This window comes from Montipora foliosa, chromosome 2 (genome assembly GCF_036669935.1).
Source record: "Montipora foliosa isolate CH-2021 chromosome 2, ASM3666993v2, whole genome shotgun sequence".
NCBI lineage: Eukaryota > Metazoa > Cnidaria > Anthozoa > Scleractinia > Acroporidae > Montipora > Montipora foliosa.
In genome coordinates, this window is record NC_090870.1 from 5106451 (window position 1) to 5131403 (window position 24953).

Genomic DNA, 24953 nt, shown 5'->3' on the forward strand with positions numbered 1-24953 from the left:
CGTAACTCGGCACCACTAAACCAATCAAAACGAATCTTGTAACTTCTTTATTCATTGTGACATCCCTTTGTTTTAACAGCCTATGAAAATACGTATAAGAACTGACACCTATGATAAGGCATCACGCCTTCCCAACAATGACAAAAAAAAATCCCTTGTTCTCTGTAAAAAGCATTACATGTAAAAGCACTTGTCACCGGCTTACATCAATACGGAAATGGTGGTAGTTTAGAATGCAAGCAAGACAGTCCCTTTCGGTATCCAATTCTGACAAACTGCCCTTGTGTCTCCGAGGATGATCCTCCCGGCACGTATCTAAAATAAAACAATTATGAAATAGAAATACGTCTCTTCTGGTCTTCTATCAATCTAAACATTGGAACGCACTTCCGTATATGGAAAAAAATCTTGAGCATGCTCGTTGGAACCAATGACGTCGTTGTTTCGATGGACGACATCTCTTATCTAATTCACTCTTGGGTGTCCCTTTTTCTTTTTTTTTTTTTTTTTGTGGTAACTTAACCTTTATTACATTCAATTAAAATAAATCTTGGGTGTCCCTAATGGAAGCTTGCGCGCATGATGACTTTTGTCCAGAAAAAGGTCTATCACTTGATGCTCTTGTGTTCTACTCCGGTAAGATGCTTTTTAGCACAACCGCTCGAGGATGTCATGTAGAGTCTGTCTTCAGTTTCCCAGTTTCCTAGCACCCAGCTCCAATTCCAGTTTTTTGGAACCAATAAACAGCTCAGCACGAATCTCAACACGTGTAAGTTGACAGCCAATCAAAGAGCGCCACCACGTTATCATTGAAGCGTGTGCACATTTCACATGTTCATTTCCAACTTCCGTTGTGCGGAAAAAAACTTCATCACCTTTGAAGAACTGTCTAACTTCGAAGTTTTTTTTCCATTTGTCCAATATGATTGTTACTGGGCTGATCGTTTCTTTATTTGCGACAGTGGCTCTTTGTTCCGATGTAATCGAGCTCGATGACCAAAATTTCAAATCTGGAACGGATGGGAAAGACATAATGCTCGTCGAATTTTTTGCACCATGGTAAATTAAGAGATTTCCTCCTTGGCCGAAATACCTTCTATTCGCTTGTTCAGTTGCTCATAATGGCGTACACAGCTTGTGGTTGATATTAAGTTGTGTACTTTAAAATTTCTGCAGGTGCGGACATTGCAAAAGACTTGCTCCAGAGTATGAAGTCGCGGCTACTAAATTGAAAGACAACGATCCACCGATTCCACTCGCGAAGGTATGAAATCTCTTCTCTCGATTGTAGCTTTCATATTTTAAGGTTCCGGTTCCATCCTTTAATCGTCTATTTGTTCACTGGCTATAGATTGTTTTGAAATGTACCAGTAGTTTTAGCTAATTTTGGTACAAATGAAATAAATTATTTTATTGATAGTTTCAGTTAGTGAGTTTTATCGTGAAAACCAATGTTTAGAATTAGATATTTTTAGCACAGAGTTGTTTCCCCATATTTTAAATGCATTTTATGCGGGTATTGGGTGATTAAATGTGCAAACCAAGTGGTCATCTGTGCCTTTTAATCGGACGGCACTCGTCCACACACGGAAGTATGAGACAGTAATTAACCCATTTGACCCTACAGATTTAATTTTGTCTAACGTCAGACGATTTTACTCTTCAATGGGGGCATTAACTTTGTCAGGATTTTTAGGTACTTGCTGCAACAGACCTTGAACCTAAATAAATATTATTATAGTAACAATAATAATAATAATAATAATAATAATAATAATAACAATAATAACTTTATTTAAGTGTCAACGGATTTAGCACAAGAGCACTAATTGGGGACACTGACGAAATTAACTCAAATCAAATCAGTTGGTTTTTGTAGGGGCATTACTAAACCCTGAAACACCGAAACAAAGCACCAAAACACCATGTATGACTCCATCATACATTGAATACTAACCGACAAAGGTTGGATTTGAGATCAAATATAGTTTTAGGGATAATTAGGCCTAAAGTGTTATTGCTCGTAATTCATTGAGATTAAGGTTAGGATTGCTGTAAACAACTAGTCATAAAATCTTATCAGTCCGATCAAAACACAAACAACATGCATTTGTGGAACAGTATCCTTGTTGATTCCACAGTACATTGTGTATTTAATTTACATCATTGTAAATGAGTTTTCGGGAAACACCTCCGCGAACTTTGAAATCCGAACTGCATGAATAAGGGTGGGAGTGTTTACATTTTGGCGTAGCGTTACTAGTAAGACAACGTGAAACACAATCTGCAAATGAAAACAAATAAAAATCATGAAACTTAGCCATTATGCATTATGGCCATATATTAAAACGCCACTTTTGCATTTGGTTTTCTTAAGTGAAAATATGTCTTAATTTCGCGTCATAACATAAGACCCCAGTCAGCCTGTCTGGTCAGACTGATCGTTTGTTAGTCAAAACCTTATTTACGGGCTTGGGTCAAACTATATATCATATTAACGCTAATAGATTGAATTATTTGAATAGAGTTTTAGTTTTTTGGTATTTAATATTGCCTTTTAGTTTTAAGGCCTCAAACTCAGAATGACCGAGTCTGCTGCAGAAGCTCCTGCCCCTTCACTTTATTTCGAAAACAACCACACTTTGTTGCATCTTAGTCACAGATGAATGCACTCCAATACTGTGTGAGGAATTTTTGATATGTTAAGAATTGAAGGAAATTTTACGCACAGAGAAAAATCTCTGACCTGGATTAGAATCGATGTCCTTGGGTGATGCACAAAGAAGTTCCTGATGCTGTTGATCAGGTTCTTCATCCATCACATTCACAGTAGTGTTCAGCCTCACGTGATTTCTGTCCCTTACATATATATAACTCAGCAATGATTTCACTTGATTTAGGGAATTTTTCTTCATACATCTGTCAAGTTAGAGGCAAAATCAAACAGTTAGATTGAAAAGCCATATTTTAAGGATATTGTTGCAGCCCGAGGCAGTGGAATTTACCAATTACAAGCTTCTTGTAATCTTATTATTGATGCTTGTTGCTTGATTGGGACTGGTTCTGATTTGAGGAATGCTGATGGCCTTTACCAATGTGTACAATCATCCTTTTGAATTTGCTCTCCCAAACAGTACCTTACAATGCATACGTAACTGACCACTCCCCATAGGGGCTTTTCATGGCCATTGAAACACAATCAATGAAATGACAGAATGGAACAACAAAACCAACTGTTAAGAGAAGTTGAACCAGGGACTCCCAGGGTCAAATTCAACGAGTGGTCAGAACAGGTCTTGAACCTGGGATCTTGAGATCTCAAGGCTACTGTAGGGCCCTGGCCACTTGGCTGCACTGCCTCCATTGGTATTCAAGCCTTATTCTGCTTTGGCTTGATAATCCAATATATATTTTTAATTTTGAAATGAAAGGTATATTTGTATCTCAATAGGTTGACTGCACAGAGAGTGGTAAAAGCACTTGTTCTAAATATGGAGTCAGTGGCTATCCAACTCTAAAGATTTTTCGCAAAGGAGAGTTTTCTCAGGAATACAGTGGCCCAAGAGAATCTGGTACGCTAAGGAATCAAACCACTATCATTTTGATTGTCTAATGACAGTTGCATGAACCGGTTGAGGTGGTCAAATTTTCTGAGTAATTTTTATCTTTATTTGTAGCTGGTATAATTTCATACATGAAGAAGCAGGCTGAACCCACATCTAAAGGTTAGTATCACTGATGATAATGATGATGATGATGATGATGGTGATGATGATGATGATGGCAGATTCTTCTAATATGACAATGAGTGGGAAGTAAACAAAGAATGTCAAAACCAGCATTTCCAAGCCTCTTGGGTCCTCTAGGTTTCACATATATCCTGGAAATCATGCTCCTAGATCATTCCAAAGGGGTTTCCACTTTTATGCCCTCTTAACCCCTCACCTTAATCAAAATGTACCCCACACTCCCTGTTCCAACAGTATGTCCAACATTCAATAATTGGTATGTTGTTCTCTGATGCTGGTAAATCTCATTTCTTTATTACCTTGGGAGAACTGAAAGCATAGTTCTTCATGCCGTAAATCTATTTTTGTTGGGAAAAAAAGGTCCTTACTACCTTGGAGTAAAATAAAAGCACCCTAGGGGAAATAATCCTTACTGACCCTAGGTCACTTGCACTTGACTGTCGTACCATCAGGTCAATGTATACTTTATTGTAATTTTTGTTCCTTACATATTCTATCCTTTAATTTCAACTACCATCAATCTTTTGCATTAAATTGCAGAAGTCAACACTGTGGAGGAACTGAACAAGAGATTTGAGTCAGACACTGCTGTGATTGTTGGTTAGTGGCGGCAGATTAAATAGTGTACAGTTTTATTACCAAATTGATAAAAAAAAGCAGGGATATCCCCATTGTTTGATGCGTTACCTGACGGATCACCCGTTGTTTTTCTGTGATTGTTTTTCTGTGATTGTTCTGTGATCGTGCAATGCTTGTCAGACCTCATGGAGTCTCTTAGCAGCTGCCAAAATAGGCTTACAGGATGACAAATGATTGGTCAATTGTCCTACTAAATCTCCATAAAAACAAAACATATAGATTTACTTTTAGGGAGGGGGTAGAGGCCTAAAAGCAAGACGCCATGTTTACGGACGGTTTGGGTAATTCAGAGGTTGTTGTGCGCGGCCGGTTACTGCCGGTTTGGATGTCAAATGGGTTAAAGGAAGACAACAGTTTTATTAAATGATGGGGTATTTATTGAATTCCTGCACTTTTTCACCAGTGTCCCAAGGATGTAAGACCTTCCTTGTAGCCTCCACCTTGACTCCAGTATCAAAGGGTTCCTGGAATATTATCCATTGTTAAGAAAGACATTCATTCTTTCATGTAAAGCCTGCACTTCAAATATACACAGTTATTTCATTCAGCAATGAATACTGTTAACAATGATTGGTGCATTTTTTTATATCAAATTTTTAAAGGTTTCTTTGACAAGGATGATGATTTGCAAACAGAGTTCATGGCTGTTGCTGATCAACTCCGGGAAAGTCACAGTTTCGCTCACACAGCAAGTGAAGAAGTCATGGCTGAACTTGGACACAGAGAGTACGGTTTCTTTTCTATTTTGTTCATAAATATAATTTATCGATAATCAAAGTACATTGCAAGAAAGGAATATTATCTAAATTAGAGTCAACCAGGGCAATCAATAAGAGCCAGTAGCCGGCCAAAACCACTGGCTAGTAAGCCATCTTCAGCCGGCTACTTTCGTCTCATTTTCCCACTAGTCAGGATGAAAAATCTTACACTTGTTACAATATACATTAATTGTAAATTATCATCAAAGAAACTTTTAAAACATTCTTCTACCCATTTTAAATGGACTTGATGGCATATTTTGCAAAGAGTAAACAAGAGAAATCATGACAAAACTGCTCGCACTTGATCGTTTATGTGAATGCTGTGGAACGCCTGGAACATTTAACCAAATAGTTCCCAGTCTTGCACTAATCTGACGAACAACATGACATGGTGTGAGCCAAGCTCACTTTCATGGCTGCCTAGTTTTAATTATACACTTACTAGACATTATAATGTTACGTACAGCCTATGTAAGCTGCATAATTATTTTTCATACGTAACCCTTTTGGGCCTACAATAATAATTTCATGGATTTCTTGACTGGTTGATTTGTGATTTTCACTAACAGCATCGAGCTGTGTTAATTTCCGATAAAATCTGTTTGGCTCATGCAAACAGCAGGACTCACGGTAACATCACTGTGTTTTTCTTCCCAGGGAAGCTGCAATAACAGTAAAAACTGAGAAAAGTGCCTGATCACAGGTTAACTAAATTTCCTCTGTTCAACTTGCAGTGAGATGGTGATTTTCCGTCCAAAGCACCTTAATTCAAAATTTGAGTCCAACAAAGAAGTTTTTGCAGGAACAGTTACAAGTTTTGGCTTGAAGAAGTTTATTGAGGAGACTGTTCATGGACTTGTTGGCCAGATGACATCAGAAAATGAAAACCAGTTTAAAAAGCCTGTGTGTGTTGTTTATTACAAAGTTGATTACAAATTAAATCCCAAAGGTAAGGTTTCTTTCTTTAAATGAAAGCGAATTTTACAGCATTCACAATTTGAGAGGTGTTCTGTCCTACGTAGCCTTTTGAGACAAAGCCAAGAGTTAAGACATGTAGCCTTATGATGCAAACCTGTAACGTATTTCATAACTTCTTATATTTGTTATATTTTATTTTATTTTATTTTATTAACTTTGCCAGTCAAGCTGGCAGAGCGCCACAACAGCTTGCGCCAATTACTGACTGGCCCCTTTTTTACCCTCCCAACCATAATACACAACAGAAGATAGACCACAACACCGGGAACTACGTGCCCTAATCTTAGCGACAAGTGTGTGGGTTCTTTTACGTCCCACAGGATTATTAACATTAAAGGGTTGTGAGATGGGACCTCCGGCTTATCGTCCTTATCCGAGAAGACTTGAATCCTTTGGCAATTTTTGTCCTACAAGACAAAAATAAACTCACAGTGCACTAAATTATTATTTCCCCCAATAACTCTTGTTACCTCCTGATTATTTAATTTAACAGCATTTTTTAAACAATCAGGAAGTAACAAGAATCATTTAGAGTTAGGGGGAAAATTGCTTAGGCAAGTTACTGGAGTGCTGCACTGGGAATGAAGTGAACTAAAAGTCACCAAAAAATGTGCAAACTGAAAATGGGTAAACTTGTTGAAATCTGTGTCACGTGTCATTGCCTTTTGTTATTTTGTCAAGGTTAGGTGTGAATACACGAGGTAGTGTAATCATTTATTGCAATAGACCTTATTCCAAAATGGCCGTCATTTAAATATTCTATTGTTTTTATTCAAATTAGCCCTTGATGTCTCGTTCTTGAGCTGAAAATTCAAAAGAATATTTTGCCTTGAACGAGGCATCAAGGTCTAATTTGAATGAAAACAACAGAATATCTAAATGGAGGTCATTTTGGAATAAGGTGTATGGTGTTCTGCCATTTTAATATCGGCTTTAGTAGTGTAACCAGTGATAAGATACTTTCCGTTGATGTAACACCACAAATCCACACTTGCTACTGGCAGTCATAAAAAGTGAAATAAACCTCCACATAATCTGTTTTCAAACAATAATTGGTCAAAAACTGTTCAGTGTTAGGACAGGCTATCAATCTGAGTTGCCTTGTCCAATCTGAGGATACATGTTGTAATGCCACAAAATCACCCCCTCTTTAAGAAAGGAGGAAAACTTTCCTTTCTGACCAAAAAAAATCGACAACAAACAGTGCATAGTAATATCAAATCAAGGTTATTTCTTTTCTTTCTGTAGGAACAAATTACTGGCGCAACCGTGTTCTGAAAGTTGCTACTGAATTCAAGAACAAAGTGATGAAATTTGCAATTGCCAGCAAGAGCGATTTCGGACACTTTTTAGGTGATGTTGGTTTCAAAGCAGATGACGACGAGGTTAATGTTGTAATCAGAAGTGATGATGGAAGCAAGTACAAGATGACAGAAAAATTCAGGTATGGAGTGATGGTAATCATTATTTGAGTTATTTATAATTAAGGCGTGTAGAGAAAGGCTCACAACATCAAAAATATTGTAATATTTATATGAAAACAAACTGATACTCAAACATATTTATGCATTACTGAAACACACATGAAACTAACTACCTTTCTGGCTGATCTTTTGATGCATACTAAATGTAATAATAATAATAATAATAATAATAATAATAATAATAATAATAATAATAGTCTTTATAGTACACGTAAAAAACGTCACTGAACAACAGACGTGTTCAGTTTACAAATTTCTAAAATTATCTAATGATCCAAAATTAAGTAAAGTTCTGTATATAAAAACACTTTTAAAACTCTATCCCTAATCGGTGGTAAGAGGTGATGAAGTGTATTGTTGGTAGACTTAATTTCATCCCAAAGCTTGCAATCCTTTTCCGAATAACATTCTTTAGTATATCCTAATGTAAAATCTCTATTGAAAAATTTATCAGTACGGCTAGGATATTTGTTGTAGAAAGCACCACTCCAAACCTCAATAGCACAAGTAAAATTTGAAAGAATTAATGACTTAAAAAGAAGATCAAAGTAGTCTACCAAAAACCCATGGTATTTGCAGACATGCAAATGTCAAGATGAGAACTAGCTTTGGATAAAATGTGATCAAAATTTGTATCCCAATTAGTTCGATTATCCTCAAAAATAACGCCTAAGAGTTTAAAATTAGATTTCCGCCTAAGATATTGCAAAGGGTCAGGTTGATCTTCTTGTGTTTTTCCTTTCCTTAACATTTTTTGCATGTTTTAGTGCCTTAGATTTAAACTTGTGCGATTATCTCTTGTCCATTCCCATCATAGATTTTACCTCAATCTTGCTATCTGCTTGACTTAATTTAGCACCAAATGGTGTCGTCTGCATATTAAACCAAAAGATTACCAGATGGATTTACTGCCTTTATGTCATTGAACATAATCGAAAAAAGAAAAAAGAATGGGCCAAAGACAGTCCCTTGAGCAATAATGTGTCTGTATACCGTAAATTGTTGCTACAGGTTAGGGCTTTTTGAGTAAAGGTGATCTGTAACATAGCTCATTTGGTTGGGGATCTGACTGGCTAGAGAGTAAGACATTGCATGTTCAACTTCAATGCTGTCGTCGGCACCTGTTAGCAATAGGTGACCTCATTGCAACAAAAATTATATTACCATTGGTCATGATTTGCTGGAATCGGTTAAATTATAGAGCATGTCAATGTATCACGTTCTTTGCCATTTAAAGCCCAAGTTTGTCGAAATGGTAATGCTACTGACTTTGTAGTCAGACTAATGATAATAATAAAGATATTGCATAAACCAGTTCAGCATTTTCCTTAGATGCTGTTCTAAATACCTCTGGCTTATGTTGAAGATATGTTGTGCAAAGTTCTCTAACTTTGGTTGATTCGGTCCCTTTCAGTGTGGATAACTTCAGGGCGTTCCTAAACCAATACTTTAATGCAGAACTCAAGCCATACATTAAATCAGAAGCTATTCCTGAAGATAATGATGGACCAGTTAAGGTACTGAATTGTGTCATGGTATTCTTGTGTGCTATCAGTGTAGTGCCAGTAGTTTTTGAATGCTGGGTGTCGTTATTGAGGCATTTGTAACAGCTTCTGTTGTTCTGAGGTTGGAGTCGTGGTTTCTGATGTGTACTCTTTGGTTTTCAGTTTGTGCAGAAAGTCAGTTTTTAAGGTGATTGTTGCCAAAAGGTGATGTTTCACTGTGCATCTGATTGCCTTGACAAAATGCCATGAGTGGACAAGTTGCTCATGTGTGTTCTTTTTGGTTAACCTGATATGAGAATTGTGTGCAAGAGATGGCTTGGGTATATATTTTTAATGTAAATGAAGTGTAAAAGTCACTCTGAGATAAAACTAATTCCACCTTGAAATTCATTCTAGTGTCATGCAAAACAGCCCCTTGCCTCTTTTATGATTAGACTTCAGATAATAGTGGGCTTTCAAAATTTGCTCAAACACAAAAGCTTGGTGTGAATCAGAGGAACACCTTGTCCTTTAATAGTGCAGATCTCTCTTACACAACAAGCCTCAGTCTTTCAGAGGCCAGATAATAACTTGATCTGGTGGATAAATTTCAAATTTCGGTTTCAATCTATGTCAAGATCTCGGTGTTTGCCAGCGTAACTGTAAATATGCACACTCTAAGCACATCTAGTTAAAAAGTTTGTAAGAAAATCTTGGCCAATGTTTTATTGTGAAGTGTATTTTATCCTCTGGATGGTGACTTATCCACTGGATAAAGTTACAACTAGGGCCTGAAGTTGAGCCTTCTTAGCAGGTGGTGAATTTTTTGTCTTCCCTGCCTCACTTCTTACTATCACTGGCAACTGCTCCTGGGGCAGATCTTGGGGGAGGGGGCAGGGGTGTGCACCCTCCCCCCCCTTGAGATGACCTGAGGTTTTCTAATACAACTGGTATTCTGCAATTAAGTGGTACACCCCCCTCCTGAGAAAAATCCTGGATCCCCCCTGTGCTCCCCAGAACACTGACAAGACTATCAGTTCCCTGTGCTACTTTCTGGTGTTGTAACAGATGTTCAATGTCCCTATTTCGCTTATCTCTTGTAGAAAGATTCTCTTTTGTAATTTTTGTTGCATGTTTTGTTTTTGCATTTGCTTCAATAAGGTGCTGACAGTTTTAACCACAGAAGATCTGAAACAAGTATATTTTTATCCTTTAATTCGTTCAGGTTGTTGTTGGACAGACGTTTGATGAAATTGTCAATGACCCAAGTAAAGATGTCTTGATTGAATTCTATGCCCCGTGGTGTGGCCATTGCAAGAACTTGGAGCCCATTTATAAAGAACTTGGAGAGAAGGTGCGTTGTTACTTCAAAATAATGAATGGTGTAGCCCAGCATGGCTAATTTTCGTATTTTATGGGGTTGCCACAAATCTATATAAAACATTAAATAATTTGCTATGAAGGCTGTATGCATTTCACTCTTATATTACACGTAACAAAATAATTTTATTCCATAAAGCTCACTTGTAAAAATCGATACAATCTATTTTCACTTGTGAAAGAAGCCTATAGATACAGCCAATCAGAATAGTGTAAAGTAATTTCGCGTGTGGAAGTATAACCAATCGACTTTAGCGTAAAGGCCTTTCCGAGCCTTTCCGAGCCAGTCAGAGTCGTGCATCGTTTACATTCAAATAGCTTTTTTCAGATTTGGTCTCTTTTTAGCGGCGCCTCTCTTGCCTCTACTTTTTTTCTCCTTCTCCTTGTGTTAAGAAAACTGGTTCAATGAAAATTCTTGTCTTATGTGTAATGTACAGTTCACATCATAGAAAGTGCTTTGTATGAGGTTACATGTATATTTACTTGTTTGTGTCAAAAAGCCCTTACTTGCTCGTACCTCGCTAGTTTGGGTTTTCACACAAACAACTCGTGAATACATACATCTTATTCGATGGTTTAACATGTAATACCTGCGGATATTTTGTGAGTTGAATAGTATTTTTCCAAGCCCCACTGGGAAAGGAAAAATACGAGCAATAAGCAAAATGTCCACGAGTATTATACGAGAACTTAAGGACGGTGCCTACTAGTGTTATTGCGCATACGTTCTGCGCATCTCGAGATACTCCGGTTTCCTATCGGTGATGCTTACTAGTATAGGGATATTTTTGCACGGTTTAAAATTATCCGGAAAAGTAGACCTTACTTAGTAAGTACGCTTGGTATCCAAAAAGAAGATTGGGGGTAGCCATGCATTTTTGAGGTATAATTAAGCTTCAATTTGAGAAAGAACGCCATACATTGCTTTGTATTTTAAAGCTTTTTACAAATGTTATTTATGAATTATCTTTGAAAAAGGCGTGGTTACCCCCTCCCCTCCCCCCCCCCCCCCCCAATTTTCTGTTTAGATTTCAATAACACTTGTTAAGATCTACATTTCCTGCATAATCACACACCGGGGCTAAAATATCTTAGTAGGCACCGTCCCTTAATTAATTAAATAGGCCGTCCTTAAATTAATTAATGTTGCATTTTCTGTGCTGATGTAGGTGAAAGATGTGAAAGATGTTGTTATTGCCAAGATGGATGCTACAGCCAATGATGTACCTCCGCCTTTCAAAGTTGAAGGGTGAGTTTTACATATGGTTAACTGAATTTATATATAGTTTATTGAAGGTACTTTAACTTGTCATTAATTTGGCATTGTAATTAGTTTGTTTTTTTATCTTAAACTCATCATAAATGGATGAGCTTGGGAACTGGTGCCTTAAAGGTTAGCGGGAAGCAGAAGCCATAAGCCAAAGGGGAGGTATCCATGGCAACCCTGGAAGCGGGAACCACCCCCACATGCAGCCGCTAACTGGCACCGTCACACTGAGTAATCAGTGGAAACAACTTACCTGACCCATACTGTACTTACCTAGAGATCACGAAGGAAGGGGCGAGAATCCGCAAAGATTCACTAACAGAGAGCAATTGATCCGCAAAGATCAACAAGCAATAATGCATGAGAAAGGCAACATGACACAAAGGCCCGGCAAATCTCCAAAGGGCCACCCCGCAGGTCACGTACTGCTAAGGGTGAAACCATTACTTCGAGTCTAACTTAGCCACATTAAAAAAAAAAATGCATAATTTGTATTATTATATAAACACTAACAAAATATCAGGTGGGCTTTCGCTCAAAAATATGATATCCTCACGTGAAAAGATCCCTTTGCTATAGTTGCGTAATAAACCGTGCCATTGTTGTGCGTTTAATAGGACTACAAAAAACATACTAGTGAAATGGTTTGGTATTTCATTGTTGTTTGTACAATAAACAGAACTTTTTTTTTTCAACACTCGAAAAGAAATTTTGTATGACTCGGCGCGGCCATCTAAGATCCTCTATATGTTTCTGGGGATATTGTTAACCTCTTGCTAACCGAGCACGAGGGCCGTACTGGAGAATATTGGCCCGAAGTAGTGGCAGTACGGAGCGAGCGCAGCAAGGTCCGTACAAAACGACCGAAAGCCAATATTTCCCTAGCGGTTCCAAGCAAATGAGGTTTTTCAGTTGTTTATTATATGGCATAGTTCCCGGGACGGCGAAAAAATATGGAAACGTCCCGTTTCTATGGTAACGGCCGTCCTGTAAAATCCCGACCGAAAACCAGCCAATCAGAGTACTCCATATAATGAGGTGGAATAATGTCCTACTATTTTGCCAATCAGAGCAATCGTTATATCGACAACAGGCACTTGCCATGTAAATAAAACTATATCACTCCCTCTCGTGAACTTGCCCGGATCTGTTTGGACCCAACGAGGCGGGGCAAAATTTCGTTAATTTTTATTTGCGGTGAACAAGAGCGGTTTTTTAGTTTATTGAAACCTCAAGTTACAACATTGGCCAATGATAACATACTTGGGAAATAGAAAGCCAGTCGTCACGAATAATAATAATAATAATAATATTTCATTTATATAGCGCTCACATCCATTACCTGTCCGAGGCGCTTTACAAAATTATCTCTAAAACTACAATTATAAAATTTAGGAATAAAAATTAAAAACTAAAAACTAAAAATATAATGAGTTACTCTCAATAAATCTAATAAAAAGGAAGGTCTTAAGTTTTTTCTTAAATGATAAAACTGTACTGGATTGACGTATTTCCAAAGGGATAGTGTTCCAAATCTTCGGGGCACAAACAGAAAAGGCTCTATCACCATATGTTTTGGTTTTACAAGTTGGCTGGATTAGCAGGTGCTAAGACCACGAACTTGCTGATGCAACCCAATTTGGCACGGGAATTTAAAACCAATCAACACTCTAATCTCTTCAACAATCAATTGAAATCGCCCTATCTTTAAAGGGGCTACGTCACCTATGTTTTAGGGTGTGAGAAATCTTTAGTTTCTCACGAGTGTAAAACTGGAAAACGGTAATATGGAATTCCGTTACTGATAACAATTATCGTTGCACTACAAGCAAGGTGATTCTGAGCAAAAAACGACCTTTATCCAGGCGATTTGCCATAAATTTGAAAAACGTCGGGCCGATTTTTTTCGATTAGCCAATTGCAATCCATTTCAATGTTGTCCATTGCAATGTTTCATTCTACTTTTTGGGCATTTTCGGTGTCATGAAATAACATCATTTTGCATGAAATAGCCCCTTTAAGCAATAGCAGAATCCAAAACATATCTGGTGCTGAGTGGAAATTTTTGTGCCAGTAAGGGTACATAGAGGATATTACATGGCTGCGCTGGGATACGAATTTTATCTTAGAGTGCTGATAGTATCTCTCACGAGTGAGCGTAGCAAAGGAGTGCGGGATACCATTACATTTGTTCAGATTAAGAACAACTTGTTTTCTTCATTTTCTAATGGTGAAAAAGTGGTCGTAAACCGCTGAAACACTCGTGTAGTGTAACATGGAACTAGATATGAAGGTTACGAAAAAGAAGTCAGGGTAATGTCAAAGTGAGTCATATAAAAATGTTAAGCAGTAGAGATGCTTTTTATTGGCTAATTGTTTTAGTTACCATGACGACACTTCTATCCTCACATAAGAATGATAAAAATATCTTCTTCATCTTCACTGCGCGCGTGAAGATATTGCTTTTTTTTAGAAAAAAGAAAGTACTAGTATTTCATCTGTATCTATATAATAAAATAAAAAATAATTTATTGTGATTGGTTTGGGGATTGGAGCCAACCACAAAGCGTTTTAATGAAGGAAAAAAACACTTTAGTGTAGATCGTTCATGGTTATGACTAACAAGACGGTGTTTGCTTTATTCTCCAACAGATTCCCAACAATCTACTTTGCCTCCATGAACAACAAAGACCAGCCCATGAAGTATACAGGTGGAAGAGACGTGAATTCGTTTGTGGAATATCTCCAAAAGGAAGCTACCAACAGTTTTCAACTTCCCTCTGCCGACAAGAAGAAAAAGAAGTCCAAGAAATCTAAAGATGAATTGTAAATTAGCGGAAGTTTTTTTTCGCTTAGCTAGGCCTTATCAAATTTCTATCATCCGTCAGCTTTCTTCCTGAGAACTGTCGAAGCACGAGGTATTTAAACTCTTGCGCCAAGATGTGACTTTTCATTCTTGCTTCTGGTATCTCTTAAAAAAAGAAAGGATTGGACGTACATTTTGCCGGAGGCAAAGACAGTGGACTATAGGAGACGATTTGTAATGCTTCTTTGGTTATCGACAACAAACGACACAGTGGTTGAGGGGGAAGTATTTTTTAAAAGGTTGCATTAAACGAAAGGGAAGTTTTGAAAAATACTTGTTTGCTGTGAATTGAATTTTGATTCCTACGTTTAGTGAATGTTTGCGAAACGTCGCAGAGTTAACTTTACAATTTCCCTTGGATACGAAGAGGTGGAAGCAAGGCTATCGTTACAGTGAATGAAAGGGTTTTTTGAGCCATTGCTACTCCGGTAAAATTCCCGCGACTATGCCTAATTCGCAGGTAATACCCCGCCCAAAAAAATCATACCGTTTTCAGGTGTGAGTTATGGGTAAAAGAATTTCGCGCGAAATTTAGCAACCAGTTTGCAACCAACCTCTCCCTGACCCAGGTGAAATTGTGTATTGTACAAGTTCTGGAAGAGAAACATAATAAGATACGGCTTCGCGTTTAAGGCAAACGTCGGATTGAATTAGCGTTTTCCCAAAAATGAAAGAAATTGTTTAATATTACCTCGTTTGTGGCCTGTTAGTTCCAAATAGCGAGCTCAAAAGAGCCAGAAAAGTTAGAATAATACAACATTTACTCTTAAAAACAAGTAGAATCCTGCCATTTCCAGGAAGCGACCTGCTAAACATCTGAAGATCTATTGCACGTACAAACCACCCACGCAATGAAATGGGGTTATGGGGTCTAGCCTGTGTGCAGCTGCCCTCTCCCCTCAGGTCGTTTTGCAGAAATTATTGAATGTGATCAATACTGACCGAAATATTCATGGCTTACATATTTTCGATGGCTGTGTCCATTGTACATTGATTTTTTCTGAGGGGAGGGGGCGGCTGTACGCAGGCTAGAGAATTCACACTTCGTGATCGTTGCGACGTTGTGCTTTATTAGCCGCATTCTAGTTTGATCTGTCTGCAAAGTTCTCTATTTCACCCACGTTTTCACACTTTTTATTTTTAATCAAGATTGTACAGTGCACAATTACATGTTGCAAGGGCGGATCTAGGGGAGGTGCACGTGCACCCCCCTCGGTTTCCAAAAAAAAACGTTTTAGTTAAAAAATTCTAAAATTTTCAAACGAAATAAAAAACCTAAATAACAGACAGTGGTCCGTATATAACATATATACGTAAACTTAAGAATTGTAAACAATCACACAGCAAGCGCCTGAAATTACTGTCGTGTTACACTCATAATTCTTCCTAGTAATGTAAGCTTAGCTAAAAAACGGCAAAGCGAATTAAGCTACTAGAGGATATTAAAAGCACAAAAACTGCATTAAGTTAGATTTTTACTTGCCTCATCATTTACAGATTTATCATACTTCAGCCCAACTCTCTTAAAAGCATGAATTATACATTGTCTAAACATATAAAGATTGGGTGTCCTGTGCATTTCCGTCTGACATGTGCACCCCCCTAGCCAAAATCCTAGATCCGCCCTTGTGTTGACAGTGTAAAGAAGAAGAAAAAAAAATCCCATCAACTACAAACAATAAGTACATAAAAAGGTACAAAGGTTTTAGGACATCTGAAAAATTACATGTTTAAAATATACAATTTACATTGTTTATTTTATTAATTAATAAAAACTTGTAACTTAAAATTAAATTAGATTTCTCTACAATGTTTGTTTTAAAAATTATTGATTTCAAACCACATGTGTTTGAAATTCATTACTAAATCAAGTAGTGTTTCATTGGGTTTCAAACTCGTCCGCGTGACCAGAATTGGGCGACGTAATTGGCTTATTAGCTTATGAATTTAGCTATTAAGAAACCCAAATTTAATTGCAGTGAGGGGCGCGGAGAATTATCAGCTTTCAAACCCAGTGGGAAGACCACACTCGTTTGGTAATTATCTGGGATGATGGCCTTCGTCTCCAACCATCATTTATTCTAAGAACCATCCAAAAGGGAAGAGGGTTTTTCGCAATGCCATAATAGATGCGAAAGATCTTCAGAATGGTCGCCATAAAGGGTGCAGCCAGGGTTCAGAAAGACGCAGGATGTCAACTCATACTAAGTCCTCAAACTGCACAGCACTTCACTTCTTCCCCATATCCTACGTCACAAAGTTAAAAAAGAACCGCTGGCACGGGAGTTCTGAGCCTCCGTACCATAGCCGAATCTTGAGCCAACTATCGCTTGAAAAGCTTGTTTTTATGCTTCCAACATGTCGTTTGAGAAGGAAAAAAGTATGAGAAATTGTTTTAAAATGCATAGTTGTTGAAATGAAGTGACAAAAAAGTTACTTGATTTTTGGCTTCAGTTCTCCTTTATAACCGATCTTTGGCAAAATTCTATGGAAAAACCTAAGATAGTTGACAAGTTTTCACACTTGACTGACTTCCCAACTGCCGTGTCCATGACTCGCATCACAATTCATCTTGTATGGGAGATAGTTTGACCATAACCACCCCATTGGGGTTTACTTTTGCCTTAAAACTTTTTTTGAAGGTGCCAAGGTTCTTGTGTTCAAATAGGTCACGTGCTTTTGCCAACGATGTTGCAAGTCCAACCTGAAAAACAAAAAGAGGTTTTGTAGCTTGCGGCTTGGTAAATTCGACCAAAAAAGCACTAATTACGTCCCAAGAAAACTCAACCAAACTATTTCTTCGCTTAGAATAAATTTCGGATTTTTTTTAAAAACTTCGTTCAAATCCGAGTGTTTGGCAATGGAACTTTTCAGGCCCGTTTAAACGGTTTCAACATTTGACCAAAATTCGTTCAACAAAAGTTGAACGGATGTTCGGCGAATGTTGGACGCACAAACAAAGTTGTGCGGATGCCCTTCAAACGGTTCCAACATTGCGCCAACAAAAGAACCAACAGTTTCGCAAAATGTGATTGCGAGGAACTAAGAACTAGAAACCAGTCTCTCTCGTCCAGATAAACTACGCCATATTGACTTTTGCAGCCTGATGTGAGCATGCGTGTGTTTTGTATCGGCTTTTGCTTAAAATATTTAGTTTCTCAACTTGAAATAACGCCGATCAGATCAAGCCATTGATCCAACGTACACCGACAGGAAAATTGTCCACGGTTGCTTGCTTCGAAACCCTTTTAGCTTGTACGTTTTGTTTTGCCATTTCAGACCACGTGATGTTTCCAAGGGAATTTTTCTTTTGTTTTTTCATAAATTATGCATACATATGCACGTGCATGAGACGACATTTGAAAGAAACTGTTCCCTTGAGTAACATCACGTGGTCTGAAATGGCAAACAAAACGTAAAAGCTAAAGAGGTCAATTCTCTTAACGAGTGGACGTCTACAAACTGTAGATCACTAGTCCCATTCTCCCCTTATGATGACGAACTTTATTTAAATGTCTAGTCTTCTGGCGCCGGGACACTTTTTGGAGACACTGTAAATTGAAAATCAACTAAATAGTCTGAATGCAAATTATCAAATGTTGGTTTTTCAGGGGAGGGGAAAACCGGAATACCCGGCAAAAACTCTCTCGAAGCAGAGTAAAGAACCAACAAACTCAACCTACATATGATGCCTCTTTTTCGGTGGGAAATCAAATTAGACAAATGTAAGATTGCTGTGGCGAAAAAAAAAAGAACCCACAGACCAGTACCTCATCGAAATACGCCTCAATCACGAACGGCTGATCTGTCCTTCGACTAAACAAAACTACAGCAACTGAGTCATCAGACAACGGCCGCGCCCAGATCTCGGTATGCATTCTGAAATCCTGAAAGGAAAGCAGATGATGGCGATAATGGTACTGAGCCACGTGGCTAAATTAAGTGTCCCATCGCAACGCTTTCAGTGCTTTTAATTGGATAGTCCTGAGTCAGAATGCACCATACTAGGAAGTCGCTTCGGTCAGCGGTACATTGAACACTGAACAATAACATCTTGTAAGAACGCTGACCGACCCGAGCACATAAGCCTCGTAGAGAGGGCGTGCTGGCATAGTGGTAAATGTAAATGTAATGTATACTACATATAGGATAGACCACAACACCGGGAACGTCACGCCTTGTTTGTGAGACGGCACCTACGGTTTATTGTCCTTATAAGAAAAGCCTAGAAAGTCTAACCATTTGCAGACGTCATTACAAAGGGCAGCACCTATGTATCCTCGACAAACATTTTTATGTCATCAAGCTTTGCGCTGTGTTAATGTAAAGTTTCATAGCGAGTAGGGGCGAGTAATTGGTAAAACGGCGTACACAAAATCAACTGTACTGCGGCGACACAGTTTTGTGGAAGACGGTAACACACGAACACAATCTTTCAGTCTTTTTTTCCGCAAAATATCAACGCCATTAATGGACAGTTGGTACACGGCTACAACGATCGGATGTCCTTACAAAAATGATTTGAAGAGTAAAGACAGCGTTCATTTCAGTAACTTTGACTGTTGTCTTTGCTTAGTTAAGCTCCCAAATTTCTGATGCACACATCAGGAAGCAGCTTGACGCGGTGATTCCCCGAAGGAGGGATGGAAGCAATAAAATAAAAATACATTAAAAAAAGAGGTGGGCTGGAATCAAGAAAGCCATTTCAAATTGATTCTGAGATCCGTTACGTTAAACTAAAAAGGACGCCAAGTTGCAAATATTCACTTTTAAAGCACAATACCTACTTGAGAAACTCTGCGTCCCATTTTTCCACTTCTATCTTGATTTACGTCTATTACCTCTCTAAAGCACAAAAACCAAATACAGTAAACTTCGTCAGTATACCCAAAGTGAAACAAGAAGCTTAGGAGGGAAAGCTTGTACGATGAATGCAAGCATGAATGGATCTAGACAGCAAATGCACTTCCTGTTTGAGTCACGGAAAGCAACCGGAAGTGCGATGTTTTCCTTTTAAAACTTGTCTTGACACTTAAGTATCTTTTCACTGTTGGAGACACTTGATTTAAATCTGTGAGAGACTACTGTCCTTGCGTGCTCAAATGTTTACTCCTGGTTTCCGTCGGTAGCTCAAAAACATCACGTCCATGCTTAAGGACGGTACCTACTAATTCAAAGGTATTTTTGCCTCAGTTTATGATTATGCAGGAAATGTAGATCTTAGCAAGTGTTATTGAAATCCAAAAAGTAAATTGGGGGTAACAACACATTTTTCAAAGATGATTCAAAAATAATATTTGCAAAAAGCTTTAAAATACAAAGCAACGTATGGCGTTCTTTCTCAAATTGAAGCTCAATTATCTCTCAAAATTGCATGGTTACCCCCACTTTTTTTTTTGGATACCAAGAGTACTTACTAAGATCTACTTTCTCCGCCGGATAGTTTTAAACAGCGCAAGAATATCCCTGTATTAGCAAGCAGGCGCGTAGCGTGGTCATTTTTTCAAGTACGCACAAGTACATATGATCTAGAAACCTAAGTAAACTAAGCGAAAAATACTGCGTTCTTTATTTCTTGTTCGAAATAGTTGTGTGATTACAAACAAAGAAAAACGCGTCTTGCCCTTATTTTGAGCAACCTTGGCGCAAACAAAACATTGTTTTGGTTGAATGTGCTAGCTTGACTGGAATTGTCAACAACGTTCTCAGAACGTCGCTCCTTTGTCAAGAACGTTCTTGGAACGTCGCTCCTTTGCAACTTCGCCTTTTTGTTGCACGTTGACCAAACAACATTGCATTGCTTAGTGTAAAAAAAAGTACAATGCAAAACTAGGTGAGAACATGGTATAGCTTTTGTTTTAGTTTTTAGAATTTAATCAAAGTGGTGTTTCCATAAGGAAATCTTGGTTGCGTACAAGTAAAAGTTAAAAATAGAAACAATTTCTTAAAATTTCAAAATTTTCTGGTCACTTCAAGTACGCACGTGCGTATTTGCGTATAGGACGCTACGCGCCTGGCAAGCATCACCGATAGGAAACCCGAGTGATCTCGAGTTGCGCAGAACGTAAGCGCAATAACAACAGTAGGCGCCGCCCTTAAGCTCCAGTAAACAAACCCTGCGTGGCCGACATAATATAACAGAGTTAAGTAATTCCGGCCCAAAATTCCTTGCGCGCGCTGTTTGCGTCATCGAGTTCCTACGCGCCCACACCCTGCCGAACGCCGGCCAGGTGGGATAACTTAAACAACGTAAACAAAAAACAAAGTTTCCTACTGGTTAAGTAAAATGTCTCTGGCCCATGGAGCAATGTTGCGCAGGTCATTTGACATCATGAGAGGCTATGAGAAAGAAAGAAAAACAAAAACAGCACTTGACATTTCGTTGATTACAAAACCTACACTAGAAATCTCACAAAAGGAAACACTAGATTCGATTGAAGACGTTCTAAACTTGTTTTCACTGATCCCGATTTTGGGTCCGCAAAGCTTTGAAAAATTTCTCCTTCCAGTTGGGTATCTTAACAATCCTGTGTTTAATGTAACTCATTGATTTCTATATTGACGGTTTATAGCGCACCTAAAACCAGTGATCAAGCCCAGAATAAAGGGTCTTACAAACGGAGGAACACCACAATGGCTTTTACTGATACCAGCTTCACTCGGAGATGTTGACACTTCCGACGTCAAAATAGCCGCTTTTTTTTTTTTCAAACAAACACTTCCGCGGCAAGAAAGAAATGCTCAAGTATGGTCGCGTGGGAGAATTTTGAGAAAACTAATTTATATCGTTTTTGAGCGGTTTGACTTGGAAAGGTGACAATGATATGAAGACTATCGTGGATGAAAACATTTTGCTTCATTTTCACCAGGTTGAAGACGGAGAATTTTTAATGTGGATAGGGCGTAAATTGCCTCCACATGATAAAGGATTTCATGTTACCTCTCCTGGGGAAAGCCTGCGTAACCCGGTATGAGGAGCCTGGGAGACTTACCGCAGCAAGAATAGCCCAGATTGCAAATTGAGTCTTGGATTGTTCATAGCTCAGGCTGAAGTCTCCTATAATTAACTACAGCATAATAAAAAAAGTCATATCATGCCAGGGTCGTCTTAATTGTTTGCTTTGTGACCCTTTTTTGCTAAAATATGAAGGCTAGCCAAGTGATGTGAACCAGGCTCCAGTTGTTCAAAATCCACCGGAAAAATCGCTGTCCATTCGCTATTAGTTATCCACTGGATAGTGATTTATCCAGTGGATAGCGCTATACATCTTTTGAACAACTGGGGCCTGATGTATTGAAAGGATAAAACTCCATGCAATACATACACGAAAACTACGTGGATTCTGAACGCGTGAAATTCCTATATATAAAGATTAAAAGTTTGAAAGGACAGTGATGCCCTGGGCCAGGTTGTTCAAAAGCCGATTAAGGCTAATCCAAGATTAAAAATTAACCGAGAAGTTTATTTCTCTACTCGCAAATGCTGTTCCAATACTGATATTCGGCAAAACTTTACATTGGAAGAAGTCAATCTTGAAAAACAAAAATAAGCAAAAGAAACTTCGCCAAAAAGTTTCAAACTTGAAACAAAAGTTTATGCTAATCCTGGATTAAGCTAATCGGCTTTCGAACAACCGGGCCCTGTTAATTAATTTGCTTTGTCATCACCACTCTAGGGCCTCCGATGACTCTAAAGGCAGTATGAGGCACGTACGGCCCAGTGGTTAGGGCACTTGCCTTGAGATCCGGGGATCTCGAGTTCAAGACACGTTCTGACCACTGGTTGAATTGGTCATTACTTTCTTGGTAGAATTATTGGTGGTTGACAGTGTATTTCGCCTACCGAGAGACGATTAACTAGTCGCTCGGCAACGTGCGAAAAGGATAAATGAAAATCAAATTCCTTTCCTCTTTCCAGTGTGACAAATGGGTCGAGTAAAATTTTGTTCTTAATTTCACGAGGAACCCATGGATCTATAATTTAGAGAGCCATATTTCAAACTTCGAAAGCCATTCAAGTTCAAGTTCACTAAAGATTCGTCATTTTTTTCATTCTGTCACCCATTTTTTTATAAACGGAAAGCCAAAATTTTGGCTCGCAGTTTTCAATTAGTTTATAATCTCTTCAGCAACTACAGCGTGAGCAGACAACAATGAACCATTCATTTCCTATCTTTACTTTATAACCCTTTGTACTCATCCAGTTACAAGATACGTCGCCTGTATTCTACGACGTGAACAAGACGGAATAATTGCGAAATACGTATGGGTTATTGACCAAGCGTGAGGTCAAGATGACTGGATATTGGCCAAGTTCTTTTTTTGCGTGTCGTCGAGGTCCATAAACACGCAAAAAAAGAACGAGGCCAATATCCAGTCATCTTGACCGAACAATCTTGGTCAATAAAGGATTTATTATATGACTTAAAACACCAAAAAATGATCTTTGATCTTGCGGGACCAAGCGAGAAATCCCGAGCGGGCAGTATCGCTCCATCTTGCCCGCTCGGGTAGCCAATCAGAGCGCGCGATTTGGTTCAACTTGCCCGCTCACGGAGCTAGTCATATAATAATTTAATATATTGCGCTTAGTTGTATTTTGGAGTGACGTTTTCGTTGAAGGTTGCCGTATTATACCTGGTCAGGGTCATTCCAGTGTCCAGGTCCATGAGCAGGCATCATCTCGTGTTGATGATCGCCGTACCAATCAGTTATTCTTAGGAAGCTATACCACGAGTCCTACAGTAGAAACCCAAAAGTGAATTGTTTTGTACAGCAGACAAATTAGAAGAGAGGAAAAGGGGAATAGACTGGGGCTTTTTTTATCTGAGGAGGAAGAGGTCAAAGTCTTGCAATACCAGACATATTTACAGCAACAGTAACAGTAGCCTGATTATGACATTGCACCCATTTTTCACCCCGCAGGTGGTGAATCTTTGGGTGTGCCTTCTTCATTTTCCTTTAGAGCTTCCTTTGTAACCCAATACAAAATTATTCAGGGTTAAGATTTAGGTTGCCCAAACAGAACAATCTGAGAAGAATTCATCCTTCACCCGTTTACAAATAAATCATTCAATTCCAGAATCAAACCTTCTCTATCCCGCTTAGGTACACCAATAGATGGTTTGCAATCAATTTCAGGAGATACAGATAACGATGGTGTAATGAACAATGAGAGATCTTTTGTTTTGGTCCGTTAACATTGCCCGCGGTCACGTTTAATCTCTTAAAAACTTACTTCCCACCTGTATATCATTGTAATTGCGCCACAAGTTGCAATGCTTAGCTATCAGCTGGTAATTGGGCTGAAAATGGAAAGCAGGAAATCTAAATTTAATCAGTGGCCTTAGACAATAACAACAACAGGAAAAATACACTTGTAACTACAGCGGAACCCCACTAAAATGAAGTACCGAAAAAAATGTTCGTTACAGCGGGGTCTCAAGACTCCGTTATATCGTATTACCTGGTTAATAGCAAAAATATTCGTTATAGCGAGGTAATTTAAGAAATTACAATTACCAAAAATTCAATACTTTACAAAGAAAACATTATTAATTTTGTATTCTTTTGATACTGTAAACTGTAAGTGTAACGCGTTAACAATCAAGACACATCAAATTCAAAAACACTTTCAATTGACTTTAAATTTCGGAAGTAATGTGTCAGCACGCTGAAGCATTAATTCAACACTTCAATAGTACAGTACACGTATTTGTCAAAGCCGGAATAAAGCAAGGTGTGATTTCTACTCAAATCTGTCGTTTTTACTGACTGCTGCGTGCGACCGGACAGAATATTTGTTATAGCGGGGTAAAGTGTGCGTTGGGACCGTAAAATCTATTCGCTATAGCGGAGTTCGTTTCCACATGTTTTACTGTAATTCTGCGAGGCTTTCAGGTTGTTCGTTACAACTGGGTCTTTGTTATAGCGGAGTTCCACTGTTCTCTGTTGAAATGTGATTAAAATGGGGCGCTTCTTGACACAGCTGTACAATTTATGATGCCCTGATATTGGTAGTTTGTGTGTTGTCTTAAACCTTCCTGGTAAAATTATATAGTTGTGGAATATCAGTAGTGTTATGGCCTTCTGTATTAAACCTTCTCCCTTACTATTTGCCATCCTACCTTTTTTATGCAAAAGCCATGGACTCTTACATAGCCCCTCAACATAAATTTTCAACTTTGACTTGTGTTTTCATGTACAAACATATATATCCCTCCACACATTTTAAAATACACCTATGAGGGCCGGTTAGGGGTTTTAAGGATAAGGAATAACTGGCAAAATAATAATTTTACAGATTAACAAATAGATTCCATGTTGCCGTGCGTCTGTTCAATAA

At 38.4% G+C, this 24953-nt stretch overlaps 2 protein-coding genes across 2 annotated transcripts in view; one reads left to right on the forward strand and one right to left on the reverse strand.

Annotated features, from left to right (window-relative positions):
- The first annotated feature begins 816 nt into the window (after positions 1–816).
- Positions 817–14881, forward strand: LOC137992173 (protein disulfide-isomerase A3-like). Its single transcript, XM_068837318.1, has 12 exons — positions 817–1059; positions 1177–1264; positions 3452–3572; positions 3678–3725; positions 4290–4349; positions 4991–5114; positions 5884–6098; positions 7376–7571; positions 9026–9128; positions 10321–10449; positions 11645–11724; positions 14395–14881. Exons 1-12 carry the CDS (start codon positions 923–925, stop codon positions 14570–14572), a joined length of 1479 nt encoding a protein of 492 aa, XP_068693419.1. The 5' UTR covers positions 817–922; the 3' UTR covers positions 14573–14881.
- An 842-nt stretch (positions 14882–15723) lies between these two features.
- LOC137992174 (alpha-N-acetylgalactosaminidase-like) overlaps positions 15724–24953 on the reverse strand; it is a 15764-nt gene continuing 6534 nt past the window's right edge. The window contains exons 8-14 of the mRNA XM_068837319.1: positions 23854–23913; positions 23246–23347; positions 21601–21675; positions 20883–20947; positions 19396–19453; positions 18379–18495; positions 15724–17312 (exon numbers count right to left, since the gene is read on the reverse strand). Of these exons, the coding sequence (XP_068693420.1) occupies positions 17169–17312; positions 18379–18495; positions 19396–19453; positions 20883–20947; positions 21601–21675; positions 23246–23347; positions 23854–23913 (621 nt within the window). The 3' untranslated portion in view covers positions 15724–17168. The remainder of the gene's footprint in view (positions 17313–18378; positions 18496–19395; positions 19454–20882; positions 20948–21600; positions 21676–23245; positions 23348–23853; positions 23914–24953) is intronic.